Below are 19,016 nucleotides of genomic sequence, written 5' to 3'. Positions count from 1 at the left end.
GTGGTGGAGTGAGTGTCACCTGTGGGGGTATGCAGAGAGGAACACGGAAGTTCTCCGGGAAGCCTGGGGGCTAAGCTGCTGTCTGTTGTTGGACCCTTCTCTACCCTACTCCAACACACTCACCCATTAGTAATACTATGACCTTTTTTCTAGCTTTTTACCCACAATGTCTTAACATCCTAGAACTGTTTGCAAGGTTCCTACATTTTAAAAACTTCTGTCTTGTTCACATCTATCTTATAGAGTTCTGGGCCACTTCTGCCAGAGTCCCTTCCAGCCTAGTCTTCCTCTGAGTTTGGGGACACTCAGCCCTTACTCTGCTGGGGCTGAATTCTCCCGTCCTCTTCCCCTTTACACAGAAGGCTTTATGTTGAAGGTCCTTGCTCTGGGCCAGGATGGAGGAGAAGGAAATGACATCAACAGCACCCTCCCTGGGAAGGCCAGTGGGCCCAGGGGCCAGGCAGCACACAGAGGTGGACAAGAGGGCAGTCCATCAGCAGTAACTCAGAATGACTTTACTCAGGAAACAGACCATGGCCCAGGGGCTAGGAGTGCCCCAGGGTCTGGTTCTTACAAAGACTCGACAGCTGCTAGAAGAGAGGAGGCTGTTCTCATGCCGGGGCAGGCGTAAGCCTCCAAGTCTCACAGCCTGACAGGAGGCACCTCACACACCCCCACCCTGGAGGTGCCGGCCAGGGGGCTGACTACTGGGTCTTGCAGTCCCCATCACTGCTGTGAGCCGTCTTTACCTTCTTCAGCTCCTTCTGTAGCTCTGACTCGGCCACCAGGACCTCCTTTGGCTTCTGGTACTGCGGATGGAATCAGGAAGTAGTGGACATAACTCAGCCACTAAATGCCTTCCCCTCCCTCCACACACACATACATTCAGAGCCCCTTCTAATCCCTATATTTGAAGATGATGAAATTGAGGCCTACAAGGCTGAATGATTCACTCAAGATGATATGGCTGGGTGGGAGCAGACCTTGAACCAAAACCCAGATCCCGTGATTTCTACCCCATTCCCATCATCCTCTGTCCTCTAAGAGCTGTGATTTGTACATCAGGCTCCTCCCAGAGCCCCAACCCTGCTCTCTCCATCCTGAATTAGAGATGCCTGTTATCTAGCAAGCACACCCTAGGGGCTGAGGCCAGAATTGGGGAATCCTATGGGATGGGAAGTGGGCAGGGAAAGAGGAAGACACTCCCGGATGCTGTAGTCAAGAAGGTTGGGTGAATCTTACGGAGATGATCAGGGTGCAGTTGGCATGAGCAAAGCTCAGGGAAGAATCATCCAGAGGTAGCTGGTATCTGTCTAGGTCAGGAATGGAGAACTTCTTGTAGTACCTGTGGGAACACCAAGAGTCCATAAGGCCAGCCGGTAAAGCGACCCTAACAGTTGGGCATCAGACCATCTGCCGCCAAGCTTGTACACAGTTCTCCCACACCTTCCACACAGCCTGAGAGAAAGGAAGCCAGTTAGAACCACCAGTATTTTAAGAGCTTAGTGGCCCTGAAAGGAAAAGATGAAAAGCCTTATGGCCAGTCTAACAGTAGAAGTGCCAAACTAGTCATTGTTCCTTCATTAAATCAAGGATAAGAGTAACTCTCAGACTTAAGAGTAGGATTACCAAAGACAGGAAGAAGAAGCCTCCTGGAATACACAAATAGCTCAGGTAACCTGGGCCTCCTCTGTACCCTAAACCTCATGGGGACACCATACAAAAAATGGAGACACTTGCTCTGACAAGGGACAGAATAAGGACATCCAGGGCTGTCCCCCAAAGCTGGGAACCTATAGTTGCCTTTTAGATGGGACTTCCACTGAAGGCCTCAGCTACCTTTTCCTCTGTTAGGGTCTTTCAAGGCCTAGTTAAGCCTGACTCTACTTGTAGGCCAGAGAGAAAAGTATATCCACGAGGAAAACTCACACTGAGAGGACAAACCATGTGTCTCATCACGGAAGCTGGCTCTGGGGTTCTGCACTACTTTGCTGGCCCTGAGACCCTACTTGTCTTTTCACACAACACACCCAGGCCCTCGCCTCTACAGGTGCCAGTCCAGAGATTAATGATCCCTTTTAACACCAGATAGCAACACTCAGCCCACAATGTGTGTAACTGGCTTTGTTTTACAGGAAACTTGACTCCTTTTACCAGAGAGGAAACTCAGGCTCAGAGAGGTGAAATGTCTTGCCTGGTTTCACACAGCCAGTTGTCAGTGGCTTTGGGATTAAAGTTCCTTGCTCCTAGCCTGGTGCTTATTACACCAGAGCACAAAGAACAGCCTCCTCATCTCTGACAACAAGCCTGTTTGCCATTTTCCTTGGTGGAAATGCAGCCGCAGCTTGGCCAGTGGCTGCCAGACCTGTCACCTGGGCATAGCAGCACCTTCTGCTACAGCAGTTGTGTGGGCTGGGAAGCAACAAGCTGCAGGCAGGTACAAACAAACTCAAGTGAGGGGCCTGGAAAGGATGTGACTTTTAATACTTCAGAGAGGCCCTGTCCTCCTTGCGACAGCTACTCCAAGTCCACTTCAAAAGCCCCAATGCCCTGGGGACTCAGATAGTTGACATCAATGCAGCACTTCTGCCCCCGCTCTCCCTGTCCAAATCCCTCAGCTCAGCAGAAGCTTGCAGGGCCCCTCTCCTCCCAGGTTCCCTACTCCCCCACCAAGGTGCTGGGACCCACGGCAGGAGAAGAATGTTTACTTAAAGGCTGACAGTTCAAAAGGAGTGGGGGGGGGGGCCAGAATCCTAATGGCACCACAAGTTTGCTTTATTTTCCAAAGCTCTGCCCCAGGGAAAGGTGATCCATCTGCCCGCAGACCGGGGAAGGAATGCCGGCCTCAGCCTCTTCCTAGCCAGTCCAGGCTGAAGGCTCTTCCTGGGGCTGGTCTGGCCAGCAAAGGTGGCAGACACTGATAATGGGGGGAGTCAAAGGTTAAACAGCAGAGATTAGATGAACACAAAGGCTTGTTAGGAAGTGTTAACATCTTATGCACAAATATACACAAAAAAGAACGCAAGAGAAGCAGCCCAGACACACAGCCGAGCAAGATGGGGACCCCTGTGTAAGGCCTTGCCATGCAGAGCATGGGAACATCCTTTCTCCCTACCTGTCTTGTATGCTGGGGTGGGGGGTGGGGGACAGGGACACACCTGTGCGACCTCAGAGGGGGCACTGACAAGCCACATTCCCCAGGCTGGGGCAGTGGGACTGGAAAAAGAATCCTGGGGCTTGGCCTCAACGCCATCCAGTGACAGGATCAAAGGAAACTTGAGGTGCACAGCTTGCTACCCTTCCTTGTCATACTCCTACTATCTGTCATGAGGCCAGAAGAAAGGGAGGGTCCAGAGCTCAGCTTTGTTTTGGGAGTCAGTTCTAATGGATTTAGTTTATTGGTTGAGGTTAAGCAACTTCTCCTCAGAGGTTCTTTGACAGGCAGTGCTCAAGGCAGTATGGGACATCTGCTTTCCCTCCTCAGAGGCAACGGCTAGCCCTCCCCCTTTACCTCCATTTTCTGACTTTGGGGTTCACCCTGATGGGAACTGCACTAGACTTTCTTATCAGCACCTGGACCAGAGAGGGACACTAGAGACCCACTGTGCTTCTGGAAAAGCTGGAACTCTCAACCTCAGGCAGTTCTAGGTAGGCAGCAAACTTTTATTTGGCATCAACTGTGTCCCAGGCCTTGATCTGTGAGCTGGGGATACAAGCATGAAGAAGAAACAAAGTTGTATCCCTGTGCCCCTGAGGGGCTCAAACCTAGTGGACATTGTTGTGCTTCCCCTAAAAACTAAACCCTTAAGCTAGCTCCCTAGCTTCCTGCAGACACCCAACTCCCTCCTCCCCCATTCCCATCTCCCTTCACCGTTCTCAGATTCAACCATGCAATGAAAGATGGCATATTAATGCTTATTCTGTGCCAGGCACTGTTCTAAACACATCTGATCCTCAAAATAATTCTCTCAGGTTGGTTACTTCTATTATCCCTTTTTTACAGAAGAGGAAACTGAGGCACAGAGAAGTTAGGTATGTTTCCCAAGTCACAAACATGATATATGGAAAATCCCCTATTTCAAGCAATAATTCCCCAAATCTCCTGACCTCTCCATTTCTCCACATTCTCACTACAAAGTAACAGACCATGTTGTCTAGATTTCCTTCATCTCTCCAAGGATGGGGCAAAAATGGCAGCAGGGTAGGGGGGTAGGGGATGAGGAGAGACTTTTAGAGCTCATGGACTAAGAGGGGGGCAGCAACAAATTGGTTGTCTCATCTGGGAATCCCTGGGCACAGGGAACCCCCTACCTTGCAGGTGGTCCTAGGCACTCTCTCCAAGATATAAGTGGCTTTCTGAATGCCAAAATCTTTAAAAAGACTTATGTGGAAGCAAAGGCTCATAGTAGGACTCCTGCCCTGCCCTGTGACCCTGGGCAGGCCACTTAACATCTGTGCCTCAGTTTCTTCTTCCAGATTTCCTCCTCAAATAAAGAAGCTGCACTAGATGAACTTTAAGTCATTGTGAAAATGCCTGGAACAGGCCAACTCTGTCCCTCTCTCTTCCCTGTGCCAAATGGGCAGCTCCTTCATTTTGGTGATTTCAAAAATAACCTACTGTATCCCATCACTCTCTTCCTACTAAATCCCCTCCCCAGTTCCAAGCCCTTCCCCTTCAGTGAACTGAGAAAGGGCACAAGAGGCCAGGCTCAGAGCGAGAGAGACCCTGGAAAAGAGGCTGAAAGTAGAAGCAGGGCTGCTGTGGACAGTCACCCTTGGAACATCCCCACATACCTCCGGGGGCATCCTTCACACCGCACAACCTGCACAGCCAGAGCTGTCCAGAGAAGTCTCCAACCAGTCAGGCCCTAAGAAAACCAGAAGGCAAATCTTCCTTCTTCCTTAGCCATCAAGGCTCTGGCCAAACTGTGGTCACCCCTGCCTGCAGTAGCCCTTCTCGAGAGTCAGCATGCCCATGCACATGCTAAAGGCTCACAGAAGCCCTGCCAAAGAGAAACCTATTTAATCCAGAGCTCCCTAAACTTACTTGACCACAGAATCCTTTTTTCTAGCAATGCCTATTAACACCTCCCACAGTGTTAGCAGCACCGATATTACATCAGCCAAGCTCTCCGCAGATTCAGATTTCCAAAGAACTGTCGAGGACCTGTTTTGGGTCTGCCATTGTGCTCGGCATTTGTACATATATGATTTCATCAAATTTCCCAAAGTCTATGAAGTAGGTTTGAATATTCTGCTGTTGTAGATGAGGAAACTTTGCCCAAAATAATACAGCTAATAAGAGGCAGAGGCCAGGTTTAACCCAACATCTTCCTACTCCAGCACTTTGGTTCATTCCACTTACAGCTGCCACCTGCTGAGCTGAGGTTTAGAACCTTCCTTCTGCACAAATGCTCTTATCAGGAGCAGATGAATCTTGGAAATGTACTCTCTGCCTTCTTTGATCCATCCCTCACTAATGAATCAAGGACACAATACACTAGAATCCATTCCTTCAAGAAAAGTGGCCCACCAGTTCTTCAGGGGCAAGGCAGGTGCAGATAAAGGAACCTTGGCTTTGGTTGGTAACCACAGTCCAGGATATTAGAACTGGGGCAGGCAAGAAACCTCCAGATAAAGACAGAAGTCAAACAAGGCAGAAATGCCACTGTGTGGTAGAAACTGCACATGCCTGGGCACTGAGAGAGACTGTCACTAACTTTCCCTTCAGTGGGTCAGTTCATCATGCTGCCTTCATAGATACATTAATATGTAACATGAGAATAAAAATATGTACCCTGCCCACCTCCGGAAGGTATGAAGATCACAGAACAGATTTTAAAAGTACTCTGAAAAAGTTAACACTACTCAAAGGAATAGCCATTAAGTTCTGTTTAATTAGTGGTAGTAAAGATAGAGAACACGGTACTCCAAGCAGAAGATGAAAATGCCAGCAGGTTCAGGAAGGAGCCAGTTATGGGTTTCACAGCCTCTCCAGCCTACTTCCCAGCAGAGGGACTGGAGGCGGGCTGGGCTGAGCCAGCATGGGATGCTGGACCAGAGCTCGGGGGGGGGCTCCAAAGTGTGGACTCCTCTTCAGCCACCAGCCCTGCTCCTCCCAGGGTCCCACTCCTATCCCACCTGGCCTCACTCATCATTTCAAAATTGTTTCCCCCAGATGGAGTGGGCCTCTAGCCATGGAGCTCCTGGCCAACAGCGCCACCTATGGCTGGATACGTGCATGAGATGGGACCCAGAGGATGTAACCACAAATGAATTTTTTGTTGAGCTTTCTAGCCTCTCTCCTCTCATTCGCTAGTAATCACATTTCGGCCTGATGTCTGTATTCGACAGTGACCTCTGGGGGACAAAAGGGAGGCAGCAGCCAGCTCCACAAACTGCTGGGCTGCAGATTCAAGTGCTATCAGAGGCACTTTTGTTCCCAGTTTGGACCCAGGGCCTCTTACACCAGGGAATGCTTGCTGAAGCACGGAGTTTGTTTTCCTAAAGGCAATTTCTCTGTTGTCTGAAATTGCTAAATTCCACTTTAGGCACTGACTCCTGTTAATGATGAGAACAATAACAGGAATAAACTGCCTTTTATCTGAGGGTTTCAAAGTGCTTTATAAACGCAAACCCTTATTATTATGACTTTATATTTATAGACAAGGCCCACTGCAGGGGCTGCTGGCTACATGTACAGCAATAACCCTGAAATTATTTCATTCATCTCCACCCCCTCCCCTGTCCCCTTAACCCTGCCAAAGTGATGGGGTGTGGAGGTCAGGAGAGGAGGGGAGGACCAAGGGCTGCATTTGGGAAGCTTGGGAGCCACACTACTTACTTCCCTGTGGGCGTCATAGCCCTGAGGGAGATGGGAAGAGGAAGCTGACGCCACACAGCTTAGAAGATAGGGCAAGGCGCTGGTCTTCCTGACTGCATATAAACCAGTTGTGGAGTGATGGCAACTTTGGGCTAGGCTTAGCACCCATGGTGCGTGGAGGGTGGCTTCACAGCTGTGGAAAAGTAACCCATAAAACCTCCCAGCTCAATGCCCCAAATCTTCTTAAAGGGAGGTGGCCCTGTGCTACAATCCTTCTGGTACAGGACAAGGCTGATTCGTTTCAGGACTGTTCTCTTCAGGCCTCAGACAGGGCTCTGTCTTCTCCTGTCATCAATCACAGAGTTCTGGAAACCCAAATGGGGTCAATGCATTTCCAAGACGGTCAGCCCAGAAACAGTCCTACCAGGATCATCCTCATCGGCCACCTTCTGTCCCCTCAATCCCCACATTTTGCCTCTCCTGCCACACCTGCTACTGGACTACAGGAAAAAGAGCAAAAGGAAGTTGAATACCCCTTTTGAAACATAATGCAAGAGACTTCCAAGAGGCCAAAGGATCTGCCCATTGTCCCTCAGTGCAGAAAGGGACCTAGTTTACTGTTTCCCAGGCTAAGACTTTAAACTACCACCTAGGAGAAGTATGCTGTCTGCCAGCTCTGATAGTGGTGGCACCAGGCCACTTTCCCTATGGACTGGGTCCAGCCAGGATGTCAAGGTCACAATAGCCTTACAGAAGAATCACCTAAGATCACAACTTAATGGCCATGTGGTTCCTTCATTCTCTTAGTCACTGAACAGATACTACTAGCCTGCAGTATGTGCCAGGTACTGTATTAGACACTTGTTCAAGTGGTAATCCCTCGCCCTGATGAAGCTGATGACTTATTCAAACTGGTCCTGGAGAGGGGAGTGAGAGGAATCCCTTCAAGCTTTCAGTGCCTACTGGGGTTTTAGTACAGCCTTCCTTCCCTCCTCAGAGCTGGAGGGATCTGCCCTCTTGGGTAGGGAGCAGTCTGAGACCTAACCCCAGACCATCTCCACCCTCAGCCTACTCATACTCAAGCAGACAGGTACCCACCATGCTACTCACTTTTTGTTGGTAGTTCTGATAACAAGACAGCGCTCCTTCTGGTCTACACAGACACTATAGACATCCTTAGGGTAGGGGAGGTTTCGAATCCGCCACTGGAAACTCATTTTGGTATCCTTACGTATGAAGATGGGCTGCAGAAGGCAAATCCAACTCAAGGGCTATTCTTGGGGAGAGGAAGGAAAGGACAGGTCCTACTCTCCTCAAAACTCCACTCAGTGGCCCAATGGGGCCCAGACCCTCAGTTCTTCTCCATACCTCCCCGCCTCCGATGCTGCTATTGCTGTGACACTGCAGGCCTGGAGCCCTTGCCCTGGGATGACCAAGCCCAAACTCTTTGACTATTCATTCAGCAAACATTCATACAGCACTGTGTTCAGGTGGGCACACTGGAGATGAGGAGGTGAACAAGACGTGGTCCCTATCTTCAAGAGCCAGCAGCCCACCCTGACCCTGGCCCCTGCCTCCCCCATCCCCCGCCATTCCCCTGCCCCAGAGCACATGGACAAATAGACATACATTGGCATTGCTTTCCTTGATGAGTTCTGGCCCCAGGCTCCCTGCTCCTGGGGGTACTGGATGGCCCACCTCAATCTGCCACTGGCCCAAGGCTCCCAGGGTACTTTTCACACGCCACTTTCTCACTGGGGAGAGAAGGAAGCAATGGGATTATGGGGAAGGAAGGGACCCTGCTCTTTTCTACTGAATCACCAATATCACACTGGGTAACTAGAACAAGATAAAAATGGGAGCTACAGGCCTTTACAGTGGGCTTTGTCCAGCTGAGCAGGGACCTCCCAACCTCTGAAATCACAGTAGAGCATTTCAATATTGGACAACCTGTGTAGCACACAGCACGATGCCCAGACAAAAGGAACTGGAACAAAGCTCTAAGAGGAGCCAAAAGGAGTCAAGGAACACCCAAGTGTGGCTTCAAGCAAGGGGAATATGCAAGGATTAGGAAAAAGGTGATTAATGGTAGGGGGAAGGATTCAGATCCCAAAAAGTGGGAGTTGAGATGGATTCTTCCCCCTCTAAAAAACATACAAAGGAAAAATGAATTAAGAGGGTGAAAGCTGCCAGGAGGTTTATCTCATGATTCAGAAAGTCTAAATACAGAAACTCACTCATTTCTGGTATAGTTGACCTAACACAACAGTCAAATCACTATATTTAAACACCACATTTTAAATGCATTATTTCTAGAAGTTCTAATGTAAATTTTTTTGTAAAGTGTACTCATCCTTTTACTATGCAAATATTCATCTCCATTTTACCTGTTTTACAAGTCAGCTGTCCACATAAAAATTTTTTTTTTTAAAGTAAGGTACATACATTATCGAAATTATAAATCAAGAAACTAGTTCAATGGACATTACCTGAAAACCCCTACTGGAATTTTTTCAGGAACTCCACTCAGCCATGCTGTGGTGACTGCTGTCATCGGTGCGGTCCACATCACTGCAGGGGGTGTCCCCCACCCCTAGTTGTACCCTCTAGGTTACTTTCCTTTCCTGCTGCATTTGGAATTGCTGTGGCTGCTCCCTCAGGGTATCCTCCAGCCTGGGCAGCTGGTCAGTACTACAGGCTCATAGCCTTCCTGTAGCTGTCAGAAGGAGCTAAACAACTCAAAGGGGAAGGTATTCTGCCATAGTTGCTTCTGTTTGTTCCTTTTTCTGGACTGGGGTATGATGGCTACCGTCTGATCCTCAGTATCCAGGCAAGCTGATGGTTTTCCTTTAGACCTTTTGAGCAGCTGTGCCAAACCAAAACACTCTCACTGCTATCAGTAAGGCACGCAAGCTGAACACAAAAGTATGCTGTAAAATTAGAATTTCCCCTTGAATATGTGCTTTTATAAGGCTGCTGCATTCTGCAGTGTGATTTTATTACGTCTTAGGGCCAAAAACTCTCCCTAGAAACACATTTCCAAGTTTATAATGAAAATTAATAAGGAATAGTAAGACTTGGAAATATGCTTTACAGGCAACTGTTTTTTTTTCCCCAAATACTTCTGCTTTCTTAAGTGAATGGACTGTGACCAAGAGTATACCCAAGCCTATTCATGTAATACCTCACTATACTGGAAGCTAGCCCTCTGGGGGCTGCTGTCACAGCTGCAAACTCAGAAGTGACAAATGTCTCTGAGCAGCAGCAGCTTATGGTGACAAGATCCATGTACCTCACTCTACAGTATAGGACAAATCACTCCCAAATTCTCACTCTGACCATACAGAAAATGCTACGTGCACAATAACGCAGGAAATCACTTTTCTCCCAGGCACACTGACAACAGTACGTGGGGACACCTCACCTGGGAGGGCAGTGTCGGAACTACACAGCACTTGGGACTATTTAGTGCAAGGCCAAGCACACATCCTCTAGACCCCGATGCCATCGCTAAAGAACACAGTCACCACAGGTTTTAAAGGTGGAAATCCCTTCAGAAATTATCTAGTCCAGTGTCTGTATTTTTCAGAGAAGAAACAATTTTTTCCCTGCCCGGTCTCCTTCAACCCTTGCCACCACTCTCCAGGGGACAAGGTATGAAGAATTACTAAGGCTCAGAGAGATAAACTAACTTGCAAAAGCCACAGCTAAAGTTCAGGTCTCCTAACTCCAAGTCCAGATTCTGAGTCATTAATAAAAGGCTAAGTTATATTCTATAAATGTTCAATAAGCATATACTGTACAATATTTAGAAAGGTTTCTATATTTTTAAAAAAGTAGTTCTATTTCTTACATATATTTTGGTCTTTAAAGAAGAAGCTTTGATTATCTGAAAAGTAAGTATGAGGAATAGCTAACCATCTGGGGCTGGATAAGGGGTGCTCCTGTAATGCTGGGCCTTGGTAAATTGTACATCCTAAAGCAAAGACCAGTGTGGCCCCAAGAGTCAAGTCTGATCCCAGGGTTTCTTGTCCACTCTTTTACTCCAAGAAATGTTGGATTTTCCACAGAAACCTTCCCAAGTAGTACTCAAAGGAAGAAGAAAGTCAGCTACTGGTTTCCGTACTTATGACCTCAGAAGTCACCCAGGTCACAGGAACTTGACACCTTTGACTACTTAACCTTTTTCAAAAAAAAAGAAAAGAAAAAACCCTGGGAATTAAATCCTTTGTTAGGATGTGGAAGAAAGTCTCCCTGCCCACCTGCCCATTCCTTTAAGAGACAAGATCCAAGAAAAGAGTTTGGTGAAGTCCTTGTTCTTTCTCCCACACACAGATGTGAACACTCCCGTGCAAACACATACTTTGTCTTTGCTTGTCTTTCTTGTCCCCGTCTTTGTTCCTGAACTCAAGGACAGCTCCTACAGCAACAGAAGACTGCTTCCACCTGCTGTCACTCTGATTTGATTATATGTTAAACCCATACTGGAGTGTGCAAGGCAGCTCCCCAGGACGCTGTCATCTCTTCCCGGCTAAGCCAGGTCCAGTCCTTGGAAAGGAGACTTTCAATGAACCTGTAAAGGGTCTACCGGGGACTATATGAAGGAGGCAGTACCTGGGGGCTTTTTCCTAAGTCAGCAGGAAGCAGGCTGATGTCCCAGACTGCTGAAAGGAGGCCCCATCTTTCAGGTGGGCTGGAAAGTGGAGGTCCTAAAGGCCTCTTTCCCCAAAGCTCCAAGCCCTGGCCCACTTCCAACATGGATAATTACATTCCCCTTTCCTAAATACTCCCTGCAGCTTAGACTGGATGCAGGATTCTTCTTTTCTGCCCTAAAACACTGCAACATTGCTATGTGGCTATTAAACAGCTGCCATGTCCCATCCCTAAGGAGGCTGAAGGGAATCGAGTGGGTCATTTATAAAGCCGGTGAAGTGCTTGGGGATGAAAGTGCTCAATATCCTCCAAATGCAGCCTGGGGTGGTTAGGCTGGCGGTCAAATACCAAAGCAGATTAGGCCGGTAATCCAAATGTAATCGCCGGGGGATGGCCTGCCCTTCAGCCTCTGCCCCCCGGACATGCTGTGTTCTTCTTGGGCTGGTTTGATGTTCCGATCATTGTTAGGAGGCCCTTCAGTTTTTCCCTCTATGAACACATACAGCATTCATGGGGTGGGGGGCGGGGGGGGGGGGAATGAATAGCCTTGAGAGGGTAGAAAAAAAATATGACACTAACATGCTTATTAACATCAACTGGAATAACTTTGCCCTAGACAGATGTGCACCTATTGGCAATTCCTCCTCCGTAAATTACTTTGTGGGTTTTTCTAACAGAAAACCAGTTGGCCAATTATCAAGTTTGTATAATCAGTTGGAAAAATGGACACTATTCACATTTACTGCCCCAAAAATCCATGATCTCTATTTTTTACTTCATATACTGCATGACCAAAAGCCGTCTCAGGCCTGCGATTATTTACACTTGAAAATTAGTAACGAACAGTATCTTGCAAGGGCAGCCAGGGCAAGGGGGGCACTGATCGGTGATGGGCAGAAAAAGCTTGGCTGCTCTAAAGCTGGAGCCCAGTGGTGTGGGTTGGGTACTCCTCAGCTGCCCGTCCCTGTCCTGCCCCAATCAGCCCCCACTCAGGTCATTCTGGGGAGTGTAAAATTTAGTAAGAAGCAAACTGGATTTAAACATTCTCAGCTCCCAAAGGGGTATACATATTGCTGTGAATAAAAGCATGGACTCTTAATCAGACAGACCTAGGCTTAAATCCTACTCAGAAACTAACTAACTCTGTGATTATGAACCTTTCTGAGCTTTAGTTGTTTCCAACTGTAAAATGGGGACAGAAGTACCTACCTCACAGAGCTGTAATGAGGATTGTTAAATAAGGTAATTCACATAAAGCATCTAGCATAGTGCTCAATAAAAATTATGGTATTAATATCATTATTAGGTAAACTTTAGCCAAACAACATTCTCCTATGAACCTCCATTTCTGCTTTTAAGAAAAAGGATTTGGAGGCCATGGTCTATCCCTCACCTGCCAAAGGAAATGACAGGTTAATGTGGGATGGTGGGGCACAGAGCGCTACAAATGAAGGAACCAGGACGTGTTTTTCATTTAATTTCACGCCCAAGCACAACAAAGAGGCTTGGGTTTTATTTGTTTGTTTGTTTTTACAGCCACAGCAGCTATAGCATTTTATTTGCTCTGTGTAGAGGAGAGAGGTGATGCTGGGGGCTGGGGAGAGAGGCTGACGCTAGTCTCTGCCCTGGTTATGGTGGTGGTTAGCCCACGTGACCTCTGCTTTCATAAGTTCTCCCCTGTTAGGCATTCCAAGGCTGTCACCCCCTGGGAGTGCTATAAATTACAATGCATTGTGAGGATATTACTACTGTATTGGTTTCCACCGAATCAGTGTCATATGCTAAACACATCAAGATTTTTAATAGCACCAGACTAAACCAATTGGGACTGGAGCCCAAGCAGCTCATAATAAGAAGGGATCAACACTTCACTCTGCGACTGAACATGCGCAGGACACACGTGTTAAGACTGGAGACTAAGAGAATGCAAACCAGTGTAATCCGTGTTGTCGGTTCTAGACATTTATGAGCTGTCATAAAAAGGGAAAAAGAAATTCCCTCACCAATACTACCTGTCGATCAGGCCCAGGAAGAAATTAAAGTCAACAACAATGACAATAAAATAACCCAGCCCATGATTCTATCATTGGTCTTAGCATTTCAGGTGGAACTTAATAAAGAGACCAACTCCCACTGCTGACAGCCTTAGGCCTGCGTCAAGTAGCCAGGCATCCAGCTCTGGGAAGTCAGTTAATGCTGATGTGCATACCCGGGAACAGAGAACGGACAAATCAAATCACTTCCAGAAATCTGAGCTGGAACCCCTATTCATGAGGCTATTCTTAGAGGAAAAGAGCTGCAGGAATGAAAATGACGGTGTTGCAAAATCACTGTTTCTATCCCTCCTCCCTTTGATTCAGACATTCCAAGATGAGGGCCCTATTTAATAGTGCCCCCATTTTTTTTGCTGCCTCTGAGGCAGACCCTACCCTTTATCAAGGTCAGATTCTGTAGCCGCTGATACTTGCATGCTCCTGGTGTGGTTTCAAAAAAAACAAGCAAAGAAAAAAAAAAAAAAAAGGGCAGTGAAAGCCTGTCCTTGTAACTACCAGTCTACAAGGCTCAGTTCTGATACCACCTCCTCTGTAAAGTTTTCCCAACTGTTTCTCCACATTTCCATTCCCACCTTAGAAGAATTACTCACTCTCTCAAATGGCTGGGGGTGGGGGTTGGGTTGACTGGTCAAAAGAAGTACTCTAACTCCAGGCTTCCATCTTCTGGTGCCCAGCACTGACCTCAAATTATTCTCAGGAACAATGTCACCTGGAGGGCCTCCATCTCCCCTAGCTTCCACATTCAGTGCTGGGATCCCCTCTCAAGTCTAAGGCTAGGGGTGTTCACCTGTGCTTAGGTCAGCCCCAATTGTTCCTAAGGGCCGGCTGGGAGCCTCTGTCACTTACCAAGTAGTTCACTTGTCTTTTCGTCATATTCTTCGGCCATTTCCTTCCCGTCTGGGAACAAATAGTGCACCTTCCTTCTCCCTGTGCACAAAGCAGAGAGTGCCTTACCCTAAAGCCTCCTCCTGTCTTGCCTCTTGCAGACCAAGAGGTCTACTGAGTAAACAGCAACAGCATTGGGTGTTTTGAGAAACCCTCCCAGAGCCTCCCACAAACTCCTTGCCAACCATCACTGACCATTCACTTTAAGATATGCCCTAGGAAGAACTGGTTAGTGCCCAGCTACCATTACTGAACATTTTGATCAAAGATTCTGTAGAAGAATTCTGATCAAAAATGGGAAAATGCAGAACAGAATTTACAATTCTCATGGAATCCAGACTTTCTGAAGCCATGGAGGCTGGATGAACCCCTGAAACTACTGCCCTGAGATACTCTTTAAATCTTAAACCAAAAATATCCCCTGAAGTCTTCTTAAACCACAGTATAGTTTAGCATGACTAGTAAAAAATGTCTGCCTTGAGCACTCTGCTCTTTCAAGATCTATCTACACAGGATTAAACTGACAACAGCAACTTGAAAGATTAAATATGAACCTTAGAGAGCAGTGAGTTTATGTTAATAGGGGACGAACAACTCAGATGGTTGCACAACTCGAAGCATGTAATCAATGTCACTGTAAAAACTGTTGAATTGGTGCATGTTTTGCTGTGTATATTCTCAACAACAAAAATAAATAAATTATTTAAAAAAAAGATATGCCCTGGGACTGACTTCCTTCCAGACACTTTCTCTGGATGTGTCTTTGCTCTACGGTTTTTTCCTACCAGCAAAAGCCTCATACTTCTTCCCTTTTATTGAACTCCTTGTCCTTCAAAATCCAGCTCAAATGTCACTTCCACTGGGAAGCGGTCCTTCACTATCATCCCCAGCCTCCTTGGCAGAATTAATCACTTCCTCATTTGTGCCTCTCTAGTGCTTTATTCATACCCACAGTGGCACATTTATCACATTGTATGATAGTTTTAAAAGCATCTGTCTCCCCAAGAATGGCATCTTATTTATCTTTCTCTCCCCAGTTCTAAAACCCAAGCCTATGTGCTCAGTATATTGAACTGGGTTTCCTGCTGAGTTCTTCTGCACTGTCTTTAGGCCATTCTTACCACATAGCCACAGGATGCTAGTCCCCAAGTATTCATGGCACTTACCCTTGGTTATAATTTTACATCTACTTGTGAGATTCTTTGATTATTGCCTGTCTCTTCTACTAGACAGGGGGAATTTTTCTCCCTGCCCATGATTTCCCTAAGACCAAGCATAGTACCTGGCATATATTAGGAGATCAACTAAACATTGATTGAAAAGAATGAATGAATGTTGACTCATCTTCCACTGACAGAATGAAAGAACCCAAGGGAATCTCCTAGCTCAACTCCCTCCACATATGCAATATAATCATAAGCATTTGCTTAATAGTGGCCATGTAACTTCCCCCTTTCTTTTTACATATAGGTAAGTAGATGTAGGTGGGTTCCTCAGTAAGACTAAAAACCGTGCACTAATACTCAGTAGATGGACACCCAACATATGCTTGATGAATAAGAACCCCAAAGCCCCTAACTAGCTAAAGATGCCACTAGCTAAAACTGGCAACCTGTATCTGATCTCCCAAACTCTTTTCTTGTCCAGCTCACTCCCCTGGGCCATAGTTCTCTTGAGGTGTTCCTAACTTGTATTCTGGAGAAATTCACCCCCAAAATTTGCAGGGCTTCTCAGCAGGCCCCTAGATCACACCACCCTAAGTCATTTGGATGTCTCAAAGGATGTCTCAAAGGGGTTTTCCTATCAGGAGTGGGGTACAAGGCATTGCCTCTGATAACTGAGGGTGCCTGGCCTGGAGTTCAGACTTCAGCTAGGCAGGATGCAGTCCATACTATCTGCTAGGCACTTTACATGCTTTATCACATTTAATTCTTAACAAGAATCTCATGTGCTCCCATTACCTGTATTTCACAGATGAGGAAAATTGAGGCTTAAAGGTCATGTAACTTGTTGAAGGTCGTAAAGCTAGAACATGACAGAACTGGGCTTAAGCTCATTTGAGGCTCTAACAACCATGCTAGAATAATTTATATGGCTTTAAATATTTGAAACTTAAACATTATTTCAAGGGTTTATTGGCCATTTTTCTAGTGAACTACCAGTTCAGGCCTTAGCCTACTTTATTTGGGTATTCATCTTTTTCTTACTGATCTGATTGACCCTTGTATATATTAACCATGTGTCGTATATGTTGCAAATATTGTTTCAATTGTCTTTTAACTTTGTTTAAAGTGGGTTTCCCCAAACAAGTGTTTAATTTTTATGTAGTCAGCTGTTTTTTCCTTTGTGGCTATTGCCCTAGAAGTTGTGCTTAGAACATCCTTCCTTACCCAAAGATTATATACTATTTATCTATTCCTTATTCTAATACTATATTTAGTCTAGCAATATATACAGATAATAGATGGACAGATATAAATAATATAAACATAAAAACCTAAAGTATGATAGCATGATATTTTGGTAAAAACATATATATACATACGAGTATGTATGAAGGGAAAATATAAAAGTAACATAAATTCTGATTATTTCTGGGTGGTAGGATTATGGGTGATTTTTTAAAAATTATTTTTAACATTTCCACAACAATATAAACTAATTCTATGATAACAAAAAAGTTTACAGTATGTTATCATTACCAATGGCAGTGATTCTTGGTGGAAGGAGGTAACTTCCCCCCATACACACACACACCCTAGGAAGGTAAATCTGCAGGAGGGGATTGAAAAGGCATATTTGTATATTCAATTCTGTATTATTTTTTTGGTTTGGAAAAAAACCAAAACATTGCTTTGTGATGCTAATAAAAAAAAAATTGACAAAGTCTTCTTGGTTGATGAAATACTTGTTTAAACACGTTCTGTGAGATAGTGCCATGTTTAGCATGACATAGGACCTCTGTCACAATATGCCCCAATTTATCTGCAATCTCTCTTCATTTTCCACCATTTCCCCTCATCGCTTCTTGAAAAAAGGGACCTCCTTATTCACCCTTGTACCCTACCACCTAGCACAGTGTCTGACAGGGAGTTGGTGCTTGATAAAAGTTTGTTATGACTGAATGGGTGACTGCTCTGACCTCACTAAACGTTGTTATTCCTCTAGTAATAAGCCATATACTTTCACAGCCCCATGCCTTAACACATGAGTCATTCATTCTGGAATATCCATCCCCTCTTCTCCACTTAGCAAACACCTATTAATTCTTTAGGACCCATAAACATCACCTCTTCTGTCAGATCTTCCTCCAAAGAGATCACCATTTCCACCTTTGTGCTCTCCTAGCATTTTATACAAGACCCCCACCTCTGTTTAACACACAGTGCTGTTAATTTACATGTCTTTTTCCTTGACCACACTGAACGCCTGGGACAACATGTCTTTTTCTATTTGCTCTAGCGCAGAGCTTGGCACAGAGTAAAGCCTCCCTAAATGTTTCATGAAATGAATGAGCAAATGAGCAGCTGACTTAATTTCTACAAACTCCAAGCTCCCCTGACTGGCCTCTGCCTGTAGATGCGTTTCCAGCTGTTACCCTGAGAACTGCAGGAATTCAGACCTAATTCATTCTTACTGCCAAGTAATCCATGGGTCCAGGAAGGGACCTGGAAGCACAAGAGGTCTTACACCAGCCAATCCTAGTGTGTAACAAAGTCAAGACTCCATACCCCTGTGCCCACCTTTTCCAGGCACAGCTTCTGGCCCTTGCTGTGTCACCTCTAAAGACCCAGGGAACATTTAGAGGCTCACATATAAACTCACAACATTACAGGTGGAAAGGACCTCAGAGTTAACAGAGGTGGCCCACCCACCTCAATTACAGATGAGGAAAGTGAGATCCAAACAAGTAAAGGGGCCAACTGAAGAGTCCCTGGTGAATAAATGGCAGAATCGGAACTAGAGCCCAGGTCTGTCGCCTCTCCATGACACCAGACTGCCCTCAGCAATAGAACCCCTAGACTCTGGTTCATGGGATCCCAGGTCAAGAACCAGTTGTACCACTGACTGGCCGGGGGAGCTGGGGCTGGTCTAAAACCTTGGAGTTCAGTTTCCTCTTCTGTAAAATGAGGTGGAAACTTATCAGACTCTCAAGACGGCGGTGAGGATCAAATGAGATGAGGAAAGGGAAAAGAATTATTATTTATTAGTAACAGAACTCAGAGCGGAGCGAGGTGGTGTATGGGAAACTAGGGGGTATCCAGAGACGGGCGGTCCAGTCACGTCATCTCTCTGGGCCTCAGTTTACTCATCTGCAAATGGGGAACCTGGACTGACTGACGGCCGCGGCCCTTTCAGCTCTGCGGTCCCAAGCTCTGAGGCCCTTCCCAGGGGCGCCAGCGCGAAGGGCCGGACCCTGGGGAAAAGGACGAGGGTGCTCGCGGGGGCCTCGAGTTACCGTCCTGCAGCAGCGCCGTCTTCTCTGCAGCCCGCAGACTCTCCAACCAGCCAGTCACCGCCATCTTCCCTCCGCCCGGCAGCGCGCCGAGCCGATGCCATAGCAACCGCTCCGCCGAGGGTCACTTCCGGCTGACCCGGAA

At 46.5% G+C, this 19,016-nt stretch overlaps 1 protein-coding gene across 1 annotated transcript; it reads right to left on the bottom strand.

The window, feature by feature from the left end:
• Positions 1-22: 22 nt before the first annotated feature.
• DPCD (deleted in primary ciliary dyskinesia homolog (mouse)) lies at positions 23-18,938 on the bottom strand. The gene is made up of 6 exons (XM_023740902.1): positions 18,875-18,938; positions 14,377-14,457; positions 8,453-8,577; positions 7,934-8,094; positions 1,243-1,345; positions 23-809 (listed from the first exon to the last, which is right to left on the bottom strand). The coding sequence occupies exons 1-6, from the start codon at positions 18,936-18,938 to the stop codon at positions 705-707; spliced, it is 639 nt and encodes a 212-aa protein (XP_023596670.1). The 3' UTR covers positions 23-704.
• Between the last annotated feature and the right edge of the window lie 78 nt (positions 18,939-19,016).

Source organism: Trichechus manatus, unplaced genomic scaffold (assembly GCF_000243295.1).
Source record: "Trichechus manatus latirostris isolate Lorelei unplaced genomic scaffold, TriManLat1.0 scaffold00007, whole genome shotgun sequence".
NCBI lineage: Eukaryota > Metazoa > Chordata > Mammalia > Sirenia > Trichechidae > Trichechus > Trichechus manatus.
This window is presented reverse-complemented; position numbering and strand designations above follow the sequence as displayed.

What these genes read in the sequence shown, in the direction of transcription:
- DPCD (XM_023740902.1), bottom strand. Translation starts at nt 18,938, where the DNA reads ATGGCGGTGACTGGCTGGTTGGAGAGTCTGCGGGCTGCAGAGAAGACG. An exon ending in GACGGCGCTGCTGCAGGACG is followed by an intron (nt 14,458 to 18,874) that starts GTAACTCGAGGC and finishes CTTTGTGCACAG; the next exon opens with GGAGAAGGAAGGTGCACTAT. An exon ending in ACTGCACCCTGATCATCTCC is followed by an intron (nt 810 to 1,242) that starts GTAAGATTCACC and finishes TTCCATCCGCAG; the next exon opens with TACCAGAAGCCAAAGGAGGT.